This window comes from Stigmatopora argus, chromosome 2, assembly GCF_051989625.1.
Source record: "Stigmatopora argus isolate UIUO_Sarg chromosome 2, RoL_Sarg_1.0, whole genome shotgun sequence".
In the NCBI taxonomy this organism is placed as follows: Eukaryota; Metazoa; Chordata; class Actinopteri; order Syngnathiformes; family Syngnathidae; genus Stigmatopora; species Stigmatopora argus.
Window position 1 is genome coordinate 857,501 of NC_135388.1, and position 22,762 is coordinate 880,262.

At 40.6% G+C, this 22,762-nt stretch overlaps 1 protein-coding gene across 1 annotated transcript in view; it reads right to left on the bottom strand.

Moving 5' to 3' along the window:
* LOC144089030 (neural-cadherin) overlaps positions 1-22,762 on the bottom strand; it is a 218,647-nt gene that overhangs the window by 52,014 nt on the left and 143,871 nt on the right. Inside the window, exons 26-31 of the mRNA XM_077619838.1 lie at positions 20,667-20,896; positions 20,293-20,570; positions 11,093-11,307; positions 3,916-4,043; positions 1,345-1,472; positions 1,125-1,248 (exon numbers count right to left, since the gene is read on the bottom strand). Of these exons, the coding sequence (XP_077475964.1) occupies positions 1,125-1,248; positions 1,345-1,472; positions 3,916-4,043; positions 11,093-11,307; positions 20,293-20,570; positions 20,667-20,896 (1,103 nt within the window). The remainder of the gene's footprint in view (positions 1-1,124; positions 1,249-1,344; positions 1,473-3,915; positions 4,044-11,092; positions 11,308-20,292; positions 20,571-20,666; positions 20,897-22,762) is intronic.

A 22,762-nucleotide genomic window follows, 5' to 3' on the forward strand; every position in this document is an offset into this window, starting at 1 on the left:
TGGCGGCTGGATTTGATGCGTTTGATGATTTGGGTGGAGTTGGTGGTGCTGTGGGGGACTTTGCTTTGGTGGGAAATTGAGTCTCGTGGGGATTCGGGCTAAGAAGTTCGGTTTTTTTTTTTGTAGATTTGTGTCAGCGTTTGAAGAATTTGTTTACAAAATGATGTTCGTTTCATGAATATTAGTCATATGTCTTTGAATGTTAATGCTATTTAACTTATGTTATACCATTATTTTACTATGAATCCCCGGCAATATTTTCAAAATAAAATAACGGATAAGGAAATGTTTAGTTGCATACAAAAATCATTTGCATATAACAAAATTTGTAACCTGAAAATGTTGTACCTAGAGGCATTCGTAAATAGAGGTATTTAGATTAGATTAAATTAGATGTATTTAGATTAGATTAAATTAGATGTAGTTAGATTCGATTAAATTAGATGTATTTAGATTCGATTAGAGGTATTTAGATTAGATTAGAGTTATTTAGATTTGATTAGATTAGAGGTATTTAGATTTGATTAGATTAGAGATATTTAAATTAGATTTGAGGTATTTAGATTAGATTAGAGGTATTTAAATTAGATTAGAGGTATTTAGATTAGAGGTATTTAGATTAGATTAGATTTGATTAGATTAGAGGTATTTAGATTAGATTTGAGGTATTTAGATTAGATTAGAGGTATTTAGATTAGAGGTATTTAGATTAGATTTGAGGTATTTAGAATAGATTAGATTAGAGGTATTTAGATTAGATTAGATTTGAGGTATTTAGATATATTAGAGGTATTTAGATTAGATTAGGTCATATGTATTTAGATTAGATTAGAGGTATTTAGATTAGATTATATGTATTTTGATTAGATTAGCGGTATTTAAATTAGATTAGATGTATTTAGATTAGATTAGATTATATGCATTTAGATTAGATTATATCTATTTATATTAGATAATATTATATGTATTTAGATTAGATTACATTTGAGGTATTTAGATTGGATTAGAGGTATTTAGATTGGATTAGAGGTATTTAGATTAGATTAGAGGTGTTTAGATTAGATTTGATTAGATTAGATGAGGTATATTCGAGTAGTAATTGCAGCAATGTTGTGTTGCATTACCTTGCTGTCCACAAGCAGGTTTCGGATACATCCCGTAAAGTGTTTATGTTGGAGCTGCGGGTACATGTAAGGGATGTCCTCGTTGACTCCGCCCAGTTGAAGCACCTGGCTCGCGTTCAGGTATCTGAGGACATGGCCAAAACGTCCAGATCAGATGACCCAGTGGGCGTGGCAGACACGCTGCTGAAACCCCCACCCCGGCACCCCCACGCAGGCCTACCGGTCCGTGTCCGGCATAGTGGCGGTCACTTCGCAAGACGAGTGGTCCTCGGTGGTCAGCCAACTTCCCAGGCCCTCCGTCTCGGTGACGGCCGCCCCCGAGCAGCGATCTAAGGTGAAGCGCACCTCCTGGGGGGGGACAAACATACGGTAAATGGAAGCCATTTTTCCACAAATAAAGTGAGAACAACGTCCAAACATCGACTTAATTAAGCGCTTCCTTCAAATTTAAACGGCCGGTGGCCCAAAAGGAAACAAAGACCCCCAACAAAGACCCTCAGGCCTGCCTCCAAGACATCAAAGACCCCCGTCGTTCCTGGCAGGTGATTGGATGATAATTGGAATTCTGCTTCAAAGGCTAGCCGTGCCAATTATTTGAACGGGTCGTGTCATTTTTCATAATTTTTCATCTCCATTTTGTGAAATTGTTTACGCGAAAAAACCTCGGAGGTGGCGATGAATAAAAATGTATTCATAACTCCGCGCTATAGAACGACAAGGTGAAGAGCGAATACGCGGGTATTCAAAGGCATTGTGCCGAAGGACGACTCGTTTCTTCCGGGAATAATGGAGACGTTTCAATTGGACCGTTTGGTGAAGACGGGTCATTTTGACCCCGGACGATACCGCTCGTATACACAAAACGAAGGATAAAAAAAATTGTTATTGCGATTGTAAGGCCATTCAAGACGTAATTTAAGTGCAAATCTTACATAATGCCGCTTCCAATGGCGGTCGCCGGTGTTTGTTCGCCGTTTTTCATCGGCGCTCTCGACCTTTGACGTGAAATCATCTGCAAATAGTTCTGGTGGCTTTGATTGCAAAGTTTTAAGCATTGTGGGAAATTGAATGGACTCTTGAAAGGCGGCGAGGAAAAATATATCAAGCTCGTCTATCACGAGGACTCTTCAATGCGTTCAACTTTGACACCGAGATGAAGATAAAGAAGATTTGGAGCAAATAAATCGAGTTTTTTGTTTGTTTTGTTAATGGCAAGTTTGACGGAATCGGGATGGATACACTTTTTTTTAGATTTTGGGTGAGAGCGAGAAAAACAACAACAAAAGCAGCCATGCTATCTTCCGATTCCGATTTACCGTATTTTCTGGCATATAGGCTGTATTTGTTGCTAAAAAAATGATGACTGAATCCAGGGTACGGCTTAAAAGCGCACAAATTAGACTTGACGTGCACGAAAAGCCATAACGCAAGACAATGCGGCCGTTTATTTAAAAATAGAGAAAAAATGAACAGATAAAACGCTAAACAAAATGTATTTGAACGTCTATGAATTAAATTTAAGAGAGAAAAACCGTATTTTGCATAAAACTAACATGCTTGCTCTTACCTAGGGATGACAAACTAGTTAACTTCCTGGTTGTACTGTGGTCATGTGACTTCCTTTTTGAATTTCAGATTTTCCCTTCAAAATAAGACATTTGTACTCCCTATTAAAACCATGAACATGGTGGCAAAAATTGTGAATCAGGGGACGGCTTATAAGAGGGAAATTGTCAAATTCAAACATTTTAAGGCAATTTTAAGGGTACGGCTTATAGGCGAAGGTGGCTAATATGCAAGAAAATACGGTATATATCCCTTTAAAGTAACATATTTGTACTAACTATTAAAACCATGAATATGGAGGCAAAAAAAATAAATCAGCAGACGGCTTGTTCGAGGGAAATTGTCAAATTCAACCATTTTAAGGCAATTTTAAGGGTATGGCTTATATGCGGAGGTGGCTAATATGCGAGAAAATACGGTATATATCCCTTTAAAGTAACATATTTGTACTAACTATTAAAACCATGAATATGGAGGCAAAAATTTTGAATCAGGGGACGGCTTATACGACGGAAATTGTCAAATTCAACCTTTTTAAGGCAATTTTAAGGGTACGGCTTATAGGCGGAGGTGGCTAATATGCGAGAAAATACAGTATATATCCCTTCAAAGTAAGACATTTGTACCCCCTATTAAAACCATGAATATGGAGGCGAAAATTATGAATCCGAGGGTCGGCTTATACAAGTAAATTGTCAAATTCAAACATTTTAAGGCAATTTTAAGGGTACGGCTTATATGCGGAGGTGGCTAATATGCGAGAAAATATGGCATGTATCCCTTCAAAGTAAGACATTTGTATCCCCTATTAAAACCATGAACATGGAGGCAAAATTTGTGAATCAGGGGACGGCTTATACAAGGGAAATGGTAAAATTTAACCATTTTAAGGCAATTTTAAGGGTATGGCTTATATGCGGAGGTGGCTTATATGCAAGAAAATACGGTATATGTCATTTTATATCAATATTGACGTGCCTATCGTCATTATGGCCTTCCCATAATGCAAATTTTGACGACCAGATGGCGCCCAATTTGTATTGACTTGCCACACGTTCATAGCAGTACTATTAATGCGCCAGAAGATGGCCCTATTTCCACCCGATAAACAGCAAAGGGACTCTTCCCTGACAAACGGCAGGTGAGTAATGCGTGCGAGACAATCGGAAATAGCAACGGGGGACAAAGGCGGGGCCAGATTTCCGGCGTTGGCGGCGCCACCTACCTTGCCGTCGCTGCGGACGTCCAGACGATGCCAACGCCTGTCGGCCACGTTGACGTGGCCCGGCAACTGGAGCACCACCTCGTCGGAGCCGTGGTCCATTTTCAGCGTGGGGGTGCCGTCGATGAGCTCTGAGGGGAGAAGAACCGGGAGAAAATGTTGACATTCATCCAAAAATATATATTTTTTAAATGCATAATCAGAAGGAAAAAAATACTTTCTGATATTTGGGGAATTATTATTATTTTTTTTATCAAGTGCAAAGCCCAAGAAAGAAGCGACTATCCAAAATACAGAACACAAGCAGCTCATTAGCGAACATCAGCAGTGTCTCAGTGCCCCAACAAATTACCCATGAACCTTTGCGTGCGGAACAAACAAGGCTCATGCCTCCCAGCATGCCTTGCAGCGCTCATTCAGAGTTCATTTTCTGGGATAATTATTTCCTTTTTCAGTTGCTGTACTTCATTTTGGGGTTTATTTGTTTTTTTTTTCTAATAATTGGTCAATTAAAATTTAATGGATGAAAGATTTATAAATTTAAAATATGTTTTATTTATTATAATTTCATTTTAATAGAAGTCAGTTGGGAAAAAAAATAAGGTTTAAAGAAAAATTATATATTTTTTCTTTTCATATATTAATATAAATTAAATATATATTATATATATATATATTAATTTAAAAACAATAACACAGTTTTGTTTATCTTTTAAAATAATGATAATAATTTCATATAAAAATAGTTTGAAAATGAGGACAGTTAAAATGTAATGGATGAAAGATTTACAAATTTAAAATATGTTTTATTTATTCTAATTTCATTTTAATGGAAGTCAGTTGGAAAAAAAAATTAAGGTTTAAAGAAAAATGATATATTTTTTTCTTTTCATATATTAATATAAATTAAATATTTATTATCTTTGAAAAAAATAAAATAATAATTACGTATAAAATAATTTGAAAATGAGCACACAACCTTTTGTTTTCATTCAAAAAAATGAAAGAAAAATATCAAGAATTTGCGAATTATGGGAAAATATTGACAGTGAGCAGCGATTGGACGTCAGGCGCCGTCAATGGGAACCAATGAGCGAATGGCAGAAAAGAGGTGCAGATTAGTTTTGAGGAAAGCAAGAGGTGGACGCAAACATCTTCACCGATGGCCGCAGCCGTTTTTCTTCTCCGCTCCGGCCGACTTACTCAAATGGCAAATTAAAAGTTAATGAAGTGGTGCAAAACTCGCCGCCGCCGTCGGAGAAAATGGCGCGATCTCTCGGCGCCGTAGACGACAATGGACGTTCAATCCCTTGAGAAAAATGGCAGAAATAGTACTACTCTCTATATTGTTCGGTTTGGTGGTTAGCACATCCGCCTTGCAGTTTTGGAATCGGAGTTCCAATCCCAGTTCACCCCGGCCGGGCCTGCGCCACAGTGATGTAGTGGTTAGCACATCCGCCTCGCAGTTTTGGAACGGAGTACCTGGATAAAACCCACGCAAGCCTGGAGAGAAGATGCAAACTCCACACGGTGGAGTGGTCGCAGAGGGTGCTGGAGCCTATCTCACCTAATTACGGGCACCAGGCAGGTTCACCCTTAATCGATGGCCAGCCAATTGCAGGGCACAAAGACACAAATAACCAATCAATCACTTGTAGCTAGGAACAAGTTAGCATACAATTAGCCTAGCATCCCTGTTTTTGAAATGTGGGAGGAAACCGGCTTACCCGGAGAAAACCCACGCAAGCCCAAGGAGAACATGCAAACTCCACCCAGTGAAGTGGTCACGAGGGGTGCCGGAGCCTATCCCAAACTCCACTGAGTGAAGTGGTCACGGGGGGTGCCGGAGCCTATCCCAGCTAATTAGGCGGGGAATGCCCCAATTCAGTGGGCGGCCAATTGCAGGGCACAAAGACACAAACAACCAATCACTCGTAGCTAGGAATAAGTTAGCATACAATTAGCCTAGCATGCATATTTTGGAGATGTGGGAGGAAAGCGGAGTACCCACAAAAAAGCCACATTGGCACAGTAAAAACCTGCAAAAGCCACAAAGGAAGCTTGAAACCCACCTGGGATCAAACCCTCGATCTCATAACTACCCAGAGAAAACCCATTTAAACTCCACACCACCAGGAACCACCTAGGATCGAACCCAGAACGGCGAGGTCGATGCGCCGCGAGCCCGTCAAAGGTGATGATTTATTTTGAACGCTGTCAAGCGGCGTTCTGGAGTGGCCGATTGTGAGAAAACATCGAAGCGACAACCGCGGCACGAGTCCCGCTCTGACCGCTATTAACTCCCCCGCTCCACTTTTGACTCTTACCCGCCGCTTGCTTTTTTCCCGCGCACAAAAGACACGTTGGGCTTTTGTGCCGTCCCTGCCTTTCGGCGGCGGCGGCGTTCATCTTGGCGCCGCTGACCCCCCGTTGGCCCGTCACCACGTGAAAAGACGCCGCAGTTGAATTGAAGACCTCCGAAGCGCCTCTTCTCTCTCTTTTACAACCTTGCTTTTCGTAACGCTGCACGAGGAGGAGCAAAAAAATATATACGGGAATAAAGCGGCGAAGCGACGAGAAAAATGGCGGAAATAGTACTCTCTTAATCACAGGTGTCAAAGTGGCGGCCCGGGGGCCAAATATGGCCCGCCGCATCATTTTGTGCGGCCCGGAAAAGTCAATGAGTGCCGACTCTCTGTTTTAAGATCAAATTAAAATGAAGAGTATAGATGTATTGTATTGGATTGGATTGGATAACTTTTTTCATCCCGTATTCGGGACCTGATTTCCCCCCTTTTAAATCAATCATTGTCATTTTTTAATCCATTTTTCTATGTTTTTAGTTCAAAAATAAATTTATAAAATCTAAAAATATATTTAAAAAAAGCTCAAATAAACATTGTTTTAGATCTAGAAAAAACGGAATATTCAAGGCATTTAATCCAATTCTTTTAATCCATTTATTTAAAAAAATCAAATATTATATCTAAAATGGTCCAGACCACACGAAACCGAGTTGACGTTAATGCGGCCCGCAGCTGTTTGAGCTCTCTCCCCATCCTGCAGTCTGGTAATAAACCTATTTCCTATTAAATAATAAATTTGGACCCCCATAGACGTCAAAATATTTTTTGTTTAGCGTTTTATCTGTTGATCTTTTCTCTATTTTGAAACAAATGACCGTATCGGCCGCATTATCTTGCATTTCGTCTATGTCAACAGTTCCGTGCATGTAAAGTCAAATTTGTGCGCATATAAGCCGTACCCGGGTTTCAGTCAATATTTTTTGAGCGACAAATACGGCGTATATGCGAGAAAATATGATACTTGTGTTGGAGCGAAGCCAAAGAGTTCGCTAAACTCTTTGAGAACATTTGATACGACGCCAAAGTGAATCACCGAATGGCTTCTCGCCGACATCAGACGGAATTGCCATTGTTTTTCTCCACTTATTACTAAAAAAAATAAAAAATAAGCGCAGTACGCTTCGCCGAACGCAGCTGCGAGGCACATTTTAATTGCCGCCGTTTGGTCCGGGGCGACGGCGACGACGCATTCTCGGGCGACGGCGGGGCGGCCCCCCCGACGGCGGCGGCGGCGGTTCCGGCTAACGACGATCAAACCCGCAAATGTGGCGAGCATCAATTCCTCATGAAACGGCGGAGATGAGAGGACGACGCCGACGAGCGTCGGCGGCGCCGTCGGAAGCGGCGCCGCTGTGATGTGGAAAAAAATACAACGTAAAGAGCTCGTTAAATGATCCCGTGAATTTGTAAATGTTGAAGAGCGCTTCAATGGGCTTTCCCCGGGTCCACGGCGCCGGGCGCCGGGCGCCAGAGGCCCAATCAAATTTTCACGCCGAGCGCCGATCCCTGGTTTTGTTGGCGAAGGTCCGCCTCCAGATCGTGTCGCGTCCGTGGCCAACTAAAATGGCTCCCCCTGGCCAGGATGCGCATTCCCACGAAAGCTCATTAGACGACCACTCCATTTTCAAGTGGGCGGGAGAGTGAGACCAATGTTCGGTCCGATTTACATGGCGTGCGAGCGAGCGCCGATCCGTCGTTGTGGTTTACAACCGATAAAATGAGTTATCATAAGTATCGTATTTTCTGGCATATATGCCGTATTTGTCGTTTTAAAAAATGATAACTGAATCCAGGGTACGGCTTATATGTGCATAAATTAGACTTGACATGCATGAAACTGTAAGGCACATGTGTCAAAGTGGCGGCCCGGGGGCCAAATCTGGCCCGCCGCATCATTTTGTGTGGCCCGGGAAAGTCAATGATGAGTGCTGACTTTCTGTTTTAGGATCAAATTAAAATGAAGAGTAAAGATGTATATTAAATTTCCTGATTTTCCCCCTTTTGAAATCAATAATTGTCATTTTTTAATATTTTTTTCTGTTTTGAGTTCAAAAATCATTTTGTAAAATCTAAATATATATATAAAAAGCTAAAATAAACATTGTTTTAGATCTATAAAAAGGGGAATATTCAGGGCTTTTAATCCAGGTCTTTTAATCCACATATATAAAATAGTCTAAATATTACATCTAAAATGGTCCAGCCCACTTGAAATCAAGTTGACGATAAAGTGGCCCGCGAACCAACCCGAATCTGACAACCTTGATGTAAAACACAGGTGTCAAAGTGGCGGCTCGGGGGCCAAATCTGGCCCGCCGCATCATTTTGTGTGGCCCGGGAAAGTCAATGATGAGTGCCGACTTTCTGTTTTAGGATCAAATTCAAATGAAGATTATAGATGTACCGTATTTTCACGACTATAAGGCGCACATAAGTCTAAAATTTTCTGAAAGTACTGAGCACAACCGTGCTAAAACCCACGCGAAAACCGGATCCAATCAGTTTTCTGACTCAAACCGATACTCCAAAAATATTCACATCACCCTTAAACACATCTCCATATCGAACAGTTTTTGAGTTTCACGAAAATCCGGGTCAATATGGAACCATTTCACAACCCGAATAAAACTCCAAAGCCACGTAAAACCCTGAATATAAGCCGCACCTGAATATAACCCGCACCTGAATATAAGCAGCACCTGAATATAAGACGAAAACAGAGTGGAAAAATAGTGGTTTCTCATCTGAAAACGAAGGTCATTCATCAAGCTCATTAGATCCCGAGGGACGGAAAAGCCCGGAAAAAAGCCACGCGCACCTCCCATTACATGCGTCAGGTCAACAAGCTAATTAGAGTTGTAAATAGCTAGCGCCCGCCGCTAACGAGAAGGCGGGCCGACGCCGCCCCGCCGCCGTGCAAGCGTTAACAGAAAACACACCCGCACGAACGCCAATGCGTTTGTTTTAAGACGGCGTGCGTGCGGGTAAAAAAAAAAAGCGGTAAAATGAGTGTCGGCTTAGAGCGGATGAAAAATCCTAATCCCCCGATTGGTGGGGAGCAAATGGGAATTAAAGAGGGAAAAAAATGAATTTCACATCAAAGAACACGCTTTCATTTGCGGCTTGGACACAAAAAGAGACGGAGAACATTTTATGCAATAAAAGTCAAACTTTACTTTGCTATTTTTGACTGCAAATTAGGTCAGGTTTTATTATTTTATTAGGAGGCATGATTTATTATTGAAAGGTTTTCTGCTTTTTTAAAAAAAAACTTTGGGGGAGATTTAATATTGGATAGGATTATTGTTTATGCTTGTTTTTTTTACTTTTTGCATTTTAAAATGAAAATAAGTGGACCATTATTTTCATGATGTCAAATATTGAACAGAATTATCATATTTTTCTTGGTTGTATTTGTTATTTTTGATATTAATTCTCATTTCAAATGCTTTGTATGAATCAATATTTGGTTATTCTACTATTTACGCATTCATGTTTGTATTATTTTCCTTGCGGTAGTTGTTTTTTTGAAATTTCATCTTTTCTTAATAAGTATTAATAATTCATAGATTGGCTTTTCCATAATATATAATAATAATAATCAGATTTTGCCTGTCCTATTTCACCTTTTCATACTAAAACTAATTCGGTTTTCAATCTTTTTTGCTGCAAATACTTGTCTTCTTTTGATTATTATAGTTATTATATTATATAATATTATAGTATTTTGTATCACTCAATATTAGACAGTGTTTTTTTGCATTGAAATAAGACTTAAAAATAATGCATTTATAAATGTGATTGCAGTTAATATATTTAAATGTTTAGTAGATAGTAAGATATGATAGACAGTTTTTTCGTGGTTTAAATGAGGGAAAATAACGTTTTAAATTAATTATTAAATATTGTTATTATCATTTTTTTCAAATAAACTGTCATTATTATCTGTATAAAAATTTAGTTTGGTGTTCAAAGTCTCTTTTCAAATTTGAGTCTTGAAAAACAATCAGGGTCGTCTTATATTCGGGTCATTACGGTATTGCATATTATTGAATCTTTCGGGTTTGTGTAAATATACGTTCGGATGATGTTTACAATGTGTCACGGTAAAGTAAAGCCCCGCGGGGTCAGTGCTTTGGATGGATGGCAAGCTAGGCTAAAGCTAAGGCTAAAGCTAAGGCTAAAGCTAAGGCTAAAGCTAAGGCTAAAGCTAAGGCTAAAGCTAAGGCTAAAGCTAAGGCTAAAGCTAAGGCTAAAGCTAAGGCTAAGGCAAGGGTGTCAGGGGGCCGGACCATTTTAGATATCATATTTAGATATTTTTTTTAATAAATTGATTAAAAGTACTGGATTAAAAGCCCTAAATATTCAGTTTTTTATAGATCTAAAACAATGTTTATCTTAGCTTTTTTAAAATATATTTTTAGAGTTTACAAAATGATTTTTGAACTAAAAACAGAAAAAAATGGATTAAAAAATGACATTGATTGATTTAAAAGGGGGAAAAATCAGGAAATGTAATATACATCTATACTCTACATTTTAATTTGATCCTAAAACAGAAAGTCGCCACTCATGATTTACTTTCTCGGGCCGCACAAAATGAGGCGGAGGGCCAGATTTGGCCCCCGGGCTGCCACTTTGACACCTGTGCGGTATTGCATATTATTGAATCTTTCAGGTTTGTGTAAATGTACGATGTTTACGTTGCGTTACGGTAAAGTAAAGCTACGCAAGGTCAGTGCTTTGAATGGATGGCACGCTAGGCTAAAGCTAAGGCTAAGGCTAGCGCGAAGAGAGGAGACGGCAAGTCCTACCGATAGCCATGAAGTCCTGGTGGTCCCAGGCCTGCAGTTGCGCCAGGGGTCCGCTGTAGAGCAGCAGGCCGCCGGGCGCCTCGGTGATGAACTCCAGCGAGATGTGGCTCTGGAAGCACGGCGCGGCGGGGGGGAACCAAGCGTAGCCGTTGCCGCGGAAACTGTGCTTGTTCTGTTGGCATTCGGGACCCTCCAACTGGGCTGGGCACTGGCACCTGCAACAAAAACTAAACTTTAGTCCGGTCCCCGTTGACTTACACGTTTAAAGCAATGATAAAAAATTCATAAGATCTTGGCACAATAGAAATATTTGGGAAGGTCACGGGTTACTTCCTGTTGATTTTAGGGGTCATTTTGGGTCACTTCCTGTTGATTTTGCATCATTTCCTATTCATTTTTTGTCATGATTGGCTTCGGGTGGTCAGTACAAAACTGGGACAACGTTATCAAAATCAGAAAAACTGAACGGGGAGGGGCAAAAACATGACTTACGTGTCAAAACTATCGCTAGCACCCCTTTAATCATCTTTTTTTTTAATTAAAACTTTCTGCACGCGTATTCTCATTGATTAGCAATAGCCTTACAATGTTATCCCAAGAATTCACCTACTTTTCCTCCTTTAAAAATGGCAAAACGACTCAAAAAAGGCAGACATTTTCCCGTATTTTGCACTTTTAAATTCCGAATATGGCTGTCAAGGAATAGAATATGAAAATATGAAATGATTTCCTGTCCAAAAGGTTCCCGACGCCACTTCTAGTTTGACATTTCTATCTTTTTTTGCCGCCAATTGTTTGATACGTGACTTTTCTTTCCCCTTTTTTTCCTCTTAAAGCGCAACTTTTCCTTCTTGCGTCCAATTTTCTCCACCCGGCGCCGACACGGCGCCGACACGTCTCGTTTCCCGACTCGACGCGGCGCCGTCTCTCCTTCTTTCTTCTCCTCGGCTTCCCGCGCTCTGAACCACGTCTACCTTTGACTGCGTGCAAAGTTCTTTTCGAAGACGTCACGGCTGTCTGTCAGAATTCCGACGCGTTCACCTCGGCGCCCAGATTTGACGTTGATGTTTTATTACAGACGACGAGAGAAATAGCTCGACTTCTCCCCCGTCTTTCCGCTCTCGCTTTTTTTTTTTTCTATTTAGGGCGGAATGTGTTCTTGATTGAGGTTCATTAAAAGACAAAATGGAGTTTGAAAATAACAATAAAATCCAGCAGGGACACTATATATGTGCAGAATATGGAACGTTTTTCTATGTCATATGTGTCAAAGTGGCGGCCCGCGGGCCAAATATGGCCCACCGCATCATTTTGTGCGGCCCGGGAAAGTAAATCATGAGTGCCGATTTTCTGTTTTAGGATCAAATTCAAATGAAGAGTATAGATGTATATTCAATTTCCTGATTTTCCCCCTTTTAAATCAATAATTGTCATTTTTTAATCCATTTTTTCTGTGTTTTAGTTCAAAAATCATTTTGCATGGCAACGCGCTCGTAACCTAACATAAACACATTTAAATGAACTTGGATTACGATGCAGACACTCAAAAATAAATTTAATCTAACCTTGCACTAAACTATATATTTATTTTTAGATTTTACAAAATGCTTTTTGACCTAAAAACACAAAGAAAAAAATTGATAAAAATTGCAATTATTGATTTAAAAAGGGGAAAATCAGGAAATATAATATACATCTATACTCTTCATTTGAGTTTGATCTTAAAACAGAAAGTCGGCACTCATCATTTACATACTCGGCCCGCACAAAATGATGCGGCGGGCCAGATTTGGCCCCCGGGCCGCCACTTTGACACCTGTGAACTAAAGAAAATAAATCCACAAAACCCAAAACAGCCATTCCTTCTGTGCAAAAATCCTGAAAAACCATCGCTTAAAAATGGCGTGCTGTTGCTGTCCGTCAACAAAATCAAAAATAAATAAACACGTAAAATCTAGCAAGGGATTTACCAACAATACAGAAACAGATGAGAAGCATTAAATGACTGGCCGGCCTTGTATGGGTGACATTCCGTGTTTGGGTGTGCGTGTGTGTGCGTGTAATCCCTGGATTATCGGGGGTGCTCTGATGTGGATTTCACGCACGAGGAATCGCATCATCCCGCCCTCCTTTCTCCAGCTGCTTCTAATTAAACCAAGCTGTGCGCCCATATTAACTTTTACAACCACATGCTCCATGACTCTGCGTGTCTGGATTAAAATCCAGTGTGTGTGTGGCAAACACACACACACACACACACACACATTTGCGCTTGTCCTTTAAGACCGCCATTTTTTTTTACTTGGATTTTTCGTGACAAGTGGTTAGCATGGCGGCCTCGCAGTTCTGGTGTCGAGGGTTCGAACTCAGGTCTGGACTTTCCTGTCTAGATTTGCGTGTTTTCCCCCCTGGGGCTCCCGTGGCTTTTCTGCTGGTACTCCGCTTTTCTTCCAAGTGCAAAAATTATGCATGCCCCAGGTGGTTGGCATGACGGGCTCGCAGTTCTGGGGTCGAGGGTTCGAACCCAGGTCCGGACTTTCCTGTCTGGATTTGCGTGTTTTCCCCTACTGGGCTCATTTGGCTTTTCTGTGGGTACTCTGCTTTCCTTCCAAGTGCAAAAAATATGCATGGTGGTTGGCATGATGGGCTCGCAGTTCTGCGGTCGGGGGTTCGAGCCCAGGTGGGTCCTCACTGTGCGGTTTTCTCGGACAATAACACAGTCAGCACGGTGAAAGAGTGGTTGGCTTGACGGGCTCGCAGTCAGGACCCACCTGGACTCGAACCCCCGACCCCAGAACTGCAAGCCTGTCATGCTAAACCCCCTTCCACCATGCTGCCTGTGCTATTGTCCGGAGAAAACCGCCACAAGCCCGGTGGCAACAAGCCAACTCCACACAGTGAGGACCCACCTGGGCTCGAACCCCTGACCCCAGAACTGCGAGCCCGTCATGCCAACCACTCCGACACCGTGCCGCCTGTGTTATTATTTTGAGCAGCAAATTCAAAACGAGAGAGAGACAATCATTTAAAATGCTGCGTCGCTTGGTTCCGTTGCTAGGCAACCGCCCTTCGGAAATAGAAAAAAAAAACACTTTTGTTGCGCGCTAATTGCAGCAAATGTTGTAAAATTCCCATAAGATCTTTTACATGCGATTTAGACGCTCAATGAGGCAAACTTCGTCTTTTTTTTTTGGTGGGTGTTTTGCAAATATGGATGAGATATAATTAAAGGCAAATGTAATTACACGCAGCAGCTGCGCACAGCTGGAATGTTCCGCTGGTGCAGGTTTTCCTTTCTTTTTTGTTGTTGTTGTTGTTGTTAAGGGGGTCCAAATTTATGGCGACAGGTGCCACTTTCGGAAAAATCTAAAACTGCAGGGGCCAACTGGAAATTACCGTATTTTAAAAATAAAAAAAATAAAAAGATGACTGAATAGAGGGTACGGCTTATATGCGCACAAATTAGACTTGACATCCACGAAACGCCATAACGCAAGACAATGTGGCCGATACGGTCATTTATTTCAAAATAGAGAAAAGATAGTACCAGTGGTTTAGTACAGATGAAATTAGTTATCATATCTACTGTATTTTCTGGCATATAAGCCGTATTTGTCGCTTAAAAAATGATGACTGAATCCAGGGTACGGCTTATATGCGCACAAATTAGATTTGACATCCACGAAACGCCATAACGCAAGACAATGTGGCCCATACGGTCATTTATTTCAAAATAGAGAAAAGATAAATAGATAAAACGCTAAACAAAAAATATTTTGACGTCTATAAATGAAATTCAAGGAAATAAATAAAGCGTATTTTGCATGAAACGTGAAAAAACTCACTTACTGCCTACCATTGCTCGCTTAGGGCACCGCCATTTTACCTAAGGATGACAAACCAGAAGCCACTCCCTGATTGTACTGCTCACATGACTTCCTATTTGAATTTGTCTACGTGCAGGAAACACTCTAAAGCAAGGGTGTCAGACTCGGGGTTGGTTCGCAGGCAGCGTTAACGTCAACTCTATTTTATGTGGGCCGGACCATTTTAGATATAATATTTTTAAGATAAAATATAAGATGTTTTTTATAAATGGATTAAAAGCCCTGAATATTCAGTTTTGTATAGATCTAAAACAATGTTTATTTTAGCTTTTTTTTAAATATATTTTTAGATTTTACAAAATGTTTTTTGAACTAAAAACTGAAAAAAATGATTAAAAAATTGCAATGATTGATTTAAAAGGGGGGAAATCAGGAAATGTAATATACATCTATACTCTTCATTTTAATTTGATCCTAAAACAGAAAGTCGGCACTCATCATTTACTTTCCCGGACCACGCAAAATGATGCGGCGGGCCAGATTTGGCCCCCGGGCCACCACTTTGACACGGAAGGAATGTACAATAAAGCAATCGATTAATATAATATCTCAAAAATACCACGAGCGATGATTTTGCTTCAGATTTTCCCTTCAAACTAGCATATTTGTACCCCCTATTAAAACCATGAACATGGAGTCAAAAATTGTGAATCACATGACGGCTCATACGAGGGAAATTGTCAAATTCAACCATTTTAAGGCCATTTTAAGGGTACGGCTTATACGCGGAGGCGGCCTATATGCGAGAAAATACGTTATCTTAAACGTAAAGACCGGGTTCGAGTCGGTGCTTTTTTTTTCGGAGGTACTTTTGCTAAGAAGACAAGAAGATATGTTTTGCGTGGCGTGGCGCGCTAGCACGCCTCCCTCACGTGTCTAACGGAGCGTGTGAAGGCCTCTTTGAAACCAATTAAAGCGGACGGACGCGGGATGCCGGCTCTCCTTCTACTTTGGCTATTCTCGGGTGCCGTGATGAAATAAAGCCTCGCACATTGTTGACGGGCGGGCGGGCGGGCGGCAGTCAGTGAGCCCTTGATTAACAATTCACTTCCAAGCTGCTGCCTTTTAAAAAAAAATAAAAATACGGAAAGAAAAACAGATTCTTGCGTGGATAAAATGTTTGTTTTGAAGATTTGATTTCGACAGTGGCGGCTTCTGACGAGCAAAGCGGCTAATTAGTTGGATGCGGAATGCTTGGCGAGGGCGGTCTTTTGATGCAATCAGGGGGAGGGGCAATAAGAATGTGGCCCCTCCCCCTCTGAAGATGGGAAATTTCATCAAAAGAATAATCAGTCATATGGAAATTCTAAAATGGAAATGAATTCAAGTCGAATTACATTTGGATTGCTAACGTGCTAACATGCTAATGTGCTAAGAGTCAGAGTTTTCACACAAATGACGAAACAAGTTTTCAATATGTTGAATTTTTAGAGTTAAGCATATAATTGTATCTATTTTGATTTCATAATTTAGAGACCTTGGCTAACCTGGTTGAAAAAAATATTATTTTTGTTGCTAACGGGCTAACATGCTAATGTGCTGAGAGTAGTTTACACAACAAATGACGAAGCATATATTTTCAATATGTTGAATTTTTAGAGTTGCAACAGTTAAGCAAATAATTGTATCTATTTTGATTTCATAATTCAGAGACCTTGGCTAAACTGGTTGATAAAATATCATTATTTTTGTGACAGCAAACCAAAGAGAAACTCAATATCAAAATCAAATTATTTTCCTGTCCTGTTTATTTTTTTTAAAGTGAGGAAAACTCAATTTTTATTCTACCAATTCATCAATTAATTTTACAAAAAAGGTATATAAAACATTCTATATTAATTAGCAAAGCCTGGTGTGATTGAAATTAGATAAAGTTGAAGTTGACTAGATTAGTTAATAAAAGATAAAAAAATAAATAAAGGCATGCTACATTTTTTTTTACAATTATATCTTGAAAAGAAGGCCATAAATAAAAAATCACGTTTAAACGTTGACAGATAATTTCCGTCCCCTCGCAAACAATCTGCGATGATGGCTAACAATTATCGTCTCCGCCATCACCCGCGGCGACGGAACGGCGGGGGCGGCGGAGTCCGCCGGGACCGGCGATGGCGGCCGCGCCATAAACGACGCCATCGGGGACTTGGAAATGCAGATAAATAATATTCAATTGTTGGCAGTCCTTGTTGCTAATCCCGCCCCCTGCGGACTCATTTGCATTTTTTGTCAGAGATGCTTTTTGGAAGCTTCGTTTTTTTTCTCTTTCCGTCTCTCGGCGCCTAATCAAGCCAATAATGTACACATAAAAAATAATTACCACGCGGGAGACTAATTTGCATTGTGTGGGGATAATGGCGTAGTCAACAGGGGGCGCTATGCCGGGCTGAAATTGAGCAGATGTGCTTTTATAGGAATTTGACGGTAAACGACAAAAAATATATTTTATTGTTGCGCTCAATAAATCGGAAAAGGTCACTGGGAACCACCTGATGCCGATTCCTACAGCCCACATGTGTCAAAGTGGCGGCCCGGGGGCCAAATCTGGCCCGCCGCATCCTTTTGTGCGGCCAGGTAAAGTCAATGATGAGTGCCGACTTTCTGTTTTAGGACAAATTTAAATGAAGAGTATAGATGTATATTAAATTTCCTGATGTTCCCCTTTTTAAATCAATAATTTTATTTTTTTATCCATTTTTTTCTGTGTTTTTAGTTCAAAAAGTCATTTTGTGAAATCTAAAAAAATATATATAAAAAGCTAAAATAAACATTGTTTTAGATCTATAAAAAACTGAATATTCAGGGCTTTTAATCCATTTATAAAAAAATATTATATCTAAAATGGTCTAATGTATATTAAATTTCCTGATTTCCCCCTTTTAAATCAATAATTGTCATTTTTTAATCCATTTTTTCTGTGTTTTTAGTTCAAAAGTTATTTTGTAAAATCTAAAAATATATTTTAAAAAAGCTAAAATAAACATTGTTTTAGAGCTATAAAAAAGGAATATTCAGGGCTTTTAATCCAGTTCTTTTAATCCATTTATTAAAAAAAACTATATGATATTTCCTGATTTTCCCTTTTTTTAAAATCAATAAGTGCAATTTTTATCCATTTTTTTTCTTTTGGTGTTTTTAGGTCAAAAAGCATTTTGTAAAATCTAAAAATATATAAAAATATTTTCGATTTACATCTATAATCTTCATTTGAATTTGATCCTAAAACTGAAAGTTAGCTCTCATCATTTACTTACTCGGACCGCACAAAATGAGGCGGCGGGCCAGATTTGGCCCCCAAGCCGCCACTTTGACACCTGTGAGTTAGGGGGTTGCACTGGCGACGAACTCATTGAAACTCTCGACAGAAGTACGAAAAGAGAGAAATTGGATTCGACGTCTACCGCCGTCAATGGCAGTGAAACATATGTTGTTTAATGGAGTGTTTTCATGGAAAGCTCGCTTTTTTTAAAAAAAAGTCTCGGAAAGTTATTATGCATGCATGGCGGCGTGGGTTGGGAGTCCCAAGGGAGCGCAAATCTCAAGGCCGCGGCCACGTACTGCCTGCCGACGGCTGAATGGTCGCAAGGACAACTTCCTGGATAAACAGCATCAAGGGCCACGTGTCACACACATTTAGCCTGCCATTTAAAAGCTGCCCGGCGACACTTGTTGCCAAAGACGAATGGACCTTGAGAAGTAATTTTGGACACGTGGGAAAACCAAAAGTTGCTTTTCTTGGGGTGAATTTCTAGTGAATAGTCCTACCTCTACTTATGAATGCCTCTAGGTACAAAATGTTCAGGTTACAATCAGGTTGCAAAAGATCCAAGTTATGAAATCCCCCAAATGTCAAGTCTAATTTGTACGCATATAAGCCGTACCCTGGATTCAGTCATCTTTTTTTGAGTGACAAATACGCCTTATATACGAGAAACACGGTCATTCTTTGACACGGGTGTCAAAGTGGCGGCCCGGGGGCCAAATCTGGCCCGCCGCATCATTTTGTGCGGCCCGGGAAAGTAAATGATGAGTGCTGACTTTCTGTTTTAGGATCAAATTAAAATGATAGATATAGATTTATATTACATTTCCTGATTTTCCCCTTTTAAATCAATAATTGTCATTTTTTAATCCATTTTTTCGGTGTTTTTAGTTCAAAAATCATTTTGTAAAATCTAAAAATATATAAACAAGGTAAAATAAACATTGTTAAGACGTTAAAGCGGCCCGCGAAGCAAGCCGAGTCTGAAACCCTCGTGTTTAACCGATACATTAGTACAAGCGTCCAATGTGCGTTTAATTCCCATCGCAAACGAGGAGTCCCCCGTGTCGTCCCGCTCCCGCCGCCGCACGGCGCTTCCGCCGGAGAAAATTGCTCTCCTCCGACGCTCGGCGCGCATCAATAATTCACAAAAGTCATAAAGTCCCGAGCGCTGGAGTTTTCCCCGGAATTAAACTGACCCTATCGTGCGGCTTATTATTTATTGAAGGCAAACAAGTGGCGGCGGCGGTGGCGGCGGATCGGAAGCCACCGCCCGCGTGTTAACTCCTTCGGGGTGGGGCACGTTGCGCCCATGTCATTTTGGCACGTTTTTGGGGGGCGGGACAAAGAAAAGACAGCACACGACACGTTAATAATAATAATCATCATCATCATCATAATCGCATGCATAAGCATAATCAGAATCCTAATCATAATCATACTTCTAATAATAATAATCGCAATCATAATCATAATCGCATGCATAAGCATAATCTGAATCTAATCATAATCATACTTCTAATAATAATCATCATCATCATAACCATAATCATAACCATAATCACAATGTTAATAATAATAATAATGCTATTATTATTACTACTACTAATGATAATAATAATAATCGTAATAATAATAATAGCAATAATAATAATGGATTAAGAGAACTGGATTAAAAACCCTGAATATTCATTTTTTATAGATCTAAAACAATGTTTATTTTAGCTTTTTTATATATTTTTAGATTTTACAAAATGATTTTTGAACTAAAAACACAGAAAAATGGATTAAAAAAATGACAATTATTGATTTAAAAGGGCGAAAATCAGGAAATATAATATACATCTATACTCTTCATTTGAATTTGATCCGAAAACAGAAAGTCGGCACTCATCATCGACTTTCCCGGGCCGCACAAAATGATGCGGCGGGCCAGATTTGGCCCCCGGGCCACCACCTTGACACATGTGGGCTAAAGACGTGCGGAGGGCTTTGGGGGTGGGGTTTGCTTTGGCGTGAACTCGGCGGGACCGTAAAAGGGAACGGGCACGCACCTGTAGCCGTGTTGGGTGTCCACGCACACGCCTCCGTTGAAGCACGGGTTCCTGGGGTAGGCGTCGCAAGGCTGGTGCGCCCTCTGGCGTCCGGGGCAGGCGCAGACGGGCGACGCCTCCACCGTCACCGACACCAAGGCCAGGGAGCCGCAGTCCACCACGGTGGGCGTGTCCCGGACGGCCAAGGCGCTGGCGCAGCCTCCGGCGCCGCCGCACTCGGTCCGCGGGCACTCGTCCACGCGCACCTGGTAGACGCGCACCTGCAGGAAGGACTGCAGCTGCGAGGGGGCGGGAGCAGAGGGAAGGGGGCGGGGTCAGAGCGGGCGGAGTCAAAGAGGGCTCCGGTGGGGAGGGGGCGGGCTTTGACGACCCACCTTCTGTTTGTGCGCCGCCAGGTAGCCGTGCATCTTCTCGGGGCGCAGGTAGGCGGAGCCAGAGCGCACGGCGAAGCGCACGTCCAGCAGGCGGCCGGGCACGTCGCTCAGGCCGAAGATGTTGACGTCGGACGCCGGAACGGACAGCATCTCCGACAGGAAGTCGCAGAGCAGCTGGTAGCGGCTGCGCTGTTTGCCTCGGGGCTCGGTGAATTCTTGCGCCGTGGTGTCTGAAAAGGAGTGCCGGGAAAGTTAATTTTGCGCCATTTTGTTGCGATTCAAAGTCGCCGTTTTGGGTAGATGGAGAATCTAAAATAACATATTTTTTTAAATGACCAAAAAAAAAATATTTTATTTTTGCGTCATTTAAAAAAATATCTTTTTTATTTTTGGTCATTTAAAAAAATATGTTATTTTTGCGTCATAAAAAGAAATAAATTTTTGCATCATTTAAAAAAATATGTTATTTTTGCGTCATAAAAAGAAATTAATTTTTGCTTCATTTAAAAAAATGTATTTTATTTTTGCGTCATTTGAATATTTTTATTTTATTTTTGCATCATTTAAAAAATATATTTTATTTTATTTTTGCATCATTTAAAAAAATATATATATTTTTTTGGGTCATATAAAAAAATATATATTTTTGCGTCATTTGAAAAAAATAATTTTATTTTTGCATCATTTAAAAAAATGTATTTTATTTTTGGTAATTAAAAAAAAAAAAATTATTTTTGCGTCATATAAAAAAATGTATTTTATTTTTGGTCTTTTGAAAAAAAATATTTAATTTTTGCGTCATATAAAAATATGTATTTTATTTTTGCGTCATTTGAAAAAAATATTTTATTTTTGCGTCATTGAAAAAAATGTATTTTATTTTTGCGTCATTGAAAAAAATGTATTTTATTTTTGTGTCATTGAAAAAAATATATTTTATTTTTGCGTCATTAAAAAAAGATTATTTTATTTTTGCCAGCACCCTCGTGACCCTAGTGAGGATAAAGCGGTTCAGAGAATGACATGAAAACAGGAAGTTGGCACTGATCATTTACTTTTTCGGGCTGCACAAAATGAAGCGGCGGGCCAGATTTGAGCCCACGGGCCGCCACTTGGACACCCGGCTGCCGAATAACACAAAAGACTTAAAAAAGGAAGCCAGAAGCTCCAAGTTTCTTTGAAAGAAGATCGCGCCACGAATCGGGCTTTAATTTGCTTGTTAGTTTCTCCTGACAGCTCATAAACATGCACGCCGTTTTTTTTACATTTTTTTCTTTTGTATTGATTGACAGGCGACACGGGAGGCTTTCATCACAGCCCGTGTCGAAATTGTCTTTAGTGAAGCGCTTTTGCGCGCAAACACGCCAGCGCCGTCTTTTATTTATGGCTGAAAATGAATGGAATGCCACAAGAAACGGGCGTAAATCACGGCGCCGGCGCCGCATTTGTTTTTCTCCGCTATTTTTTTCTCTCCGCCCGCCGAGAGGAAAAACAAGGATATCAGAGGAAAAGGCGTGCATCAAAGACGCTTCCGCGGCTGGGAAGACGCAAACGGCTTTAGTCGGGCACGCTAGGGACACGCCTCAACAAGTCGGAGAGAAGCTGAGCGGAAGATTCCAGCCGTCCTTTCGTCCCACCGTCTGCTTTCGTCGGATGCCTTTTGGCGGGGAAACAAACAAAAGGAGGCGGAGTCCGTCGGCGCCATTGACGTCCCATCCGTCTGAAGCGGGAGTTTTGCTCCTCCCCTTATCCAATCAATGTCAATTCACCTGTAACTCCGTCAACGTATTTTACCGTCCTAGCCCGAATATAAGACGACCCCGAATATCAATCCCTACATTGTATGGTTAATAAAAAGGAAGAAATGTATTTTAAAAAGTCAAAGTGTACTCAGAAGCAGTTTAGATTGTGTTGCCACCTGTGTACTAAACATTAGAATTTTTGATATTTGAAAATATTCAGTTGCCCGTTTGGGTTAGAAAGTCATCCATCCATCAATATCTATCCCGGCATCCATCTATCTAGCAATATCTCGATCAGGATCCCTCTCTCCATCCATCCAGGCCTCCTTCCCTCCATCCATCTCTCAATATGTC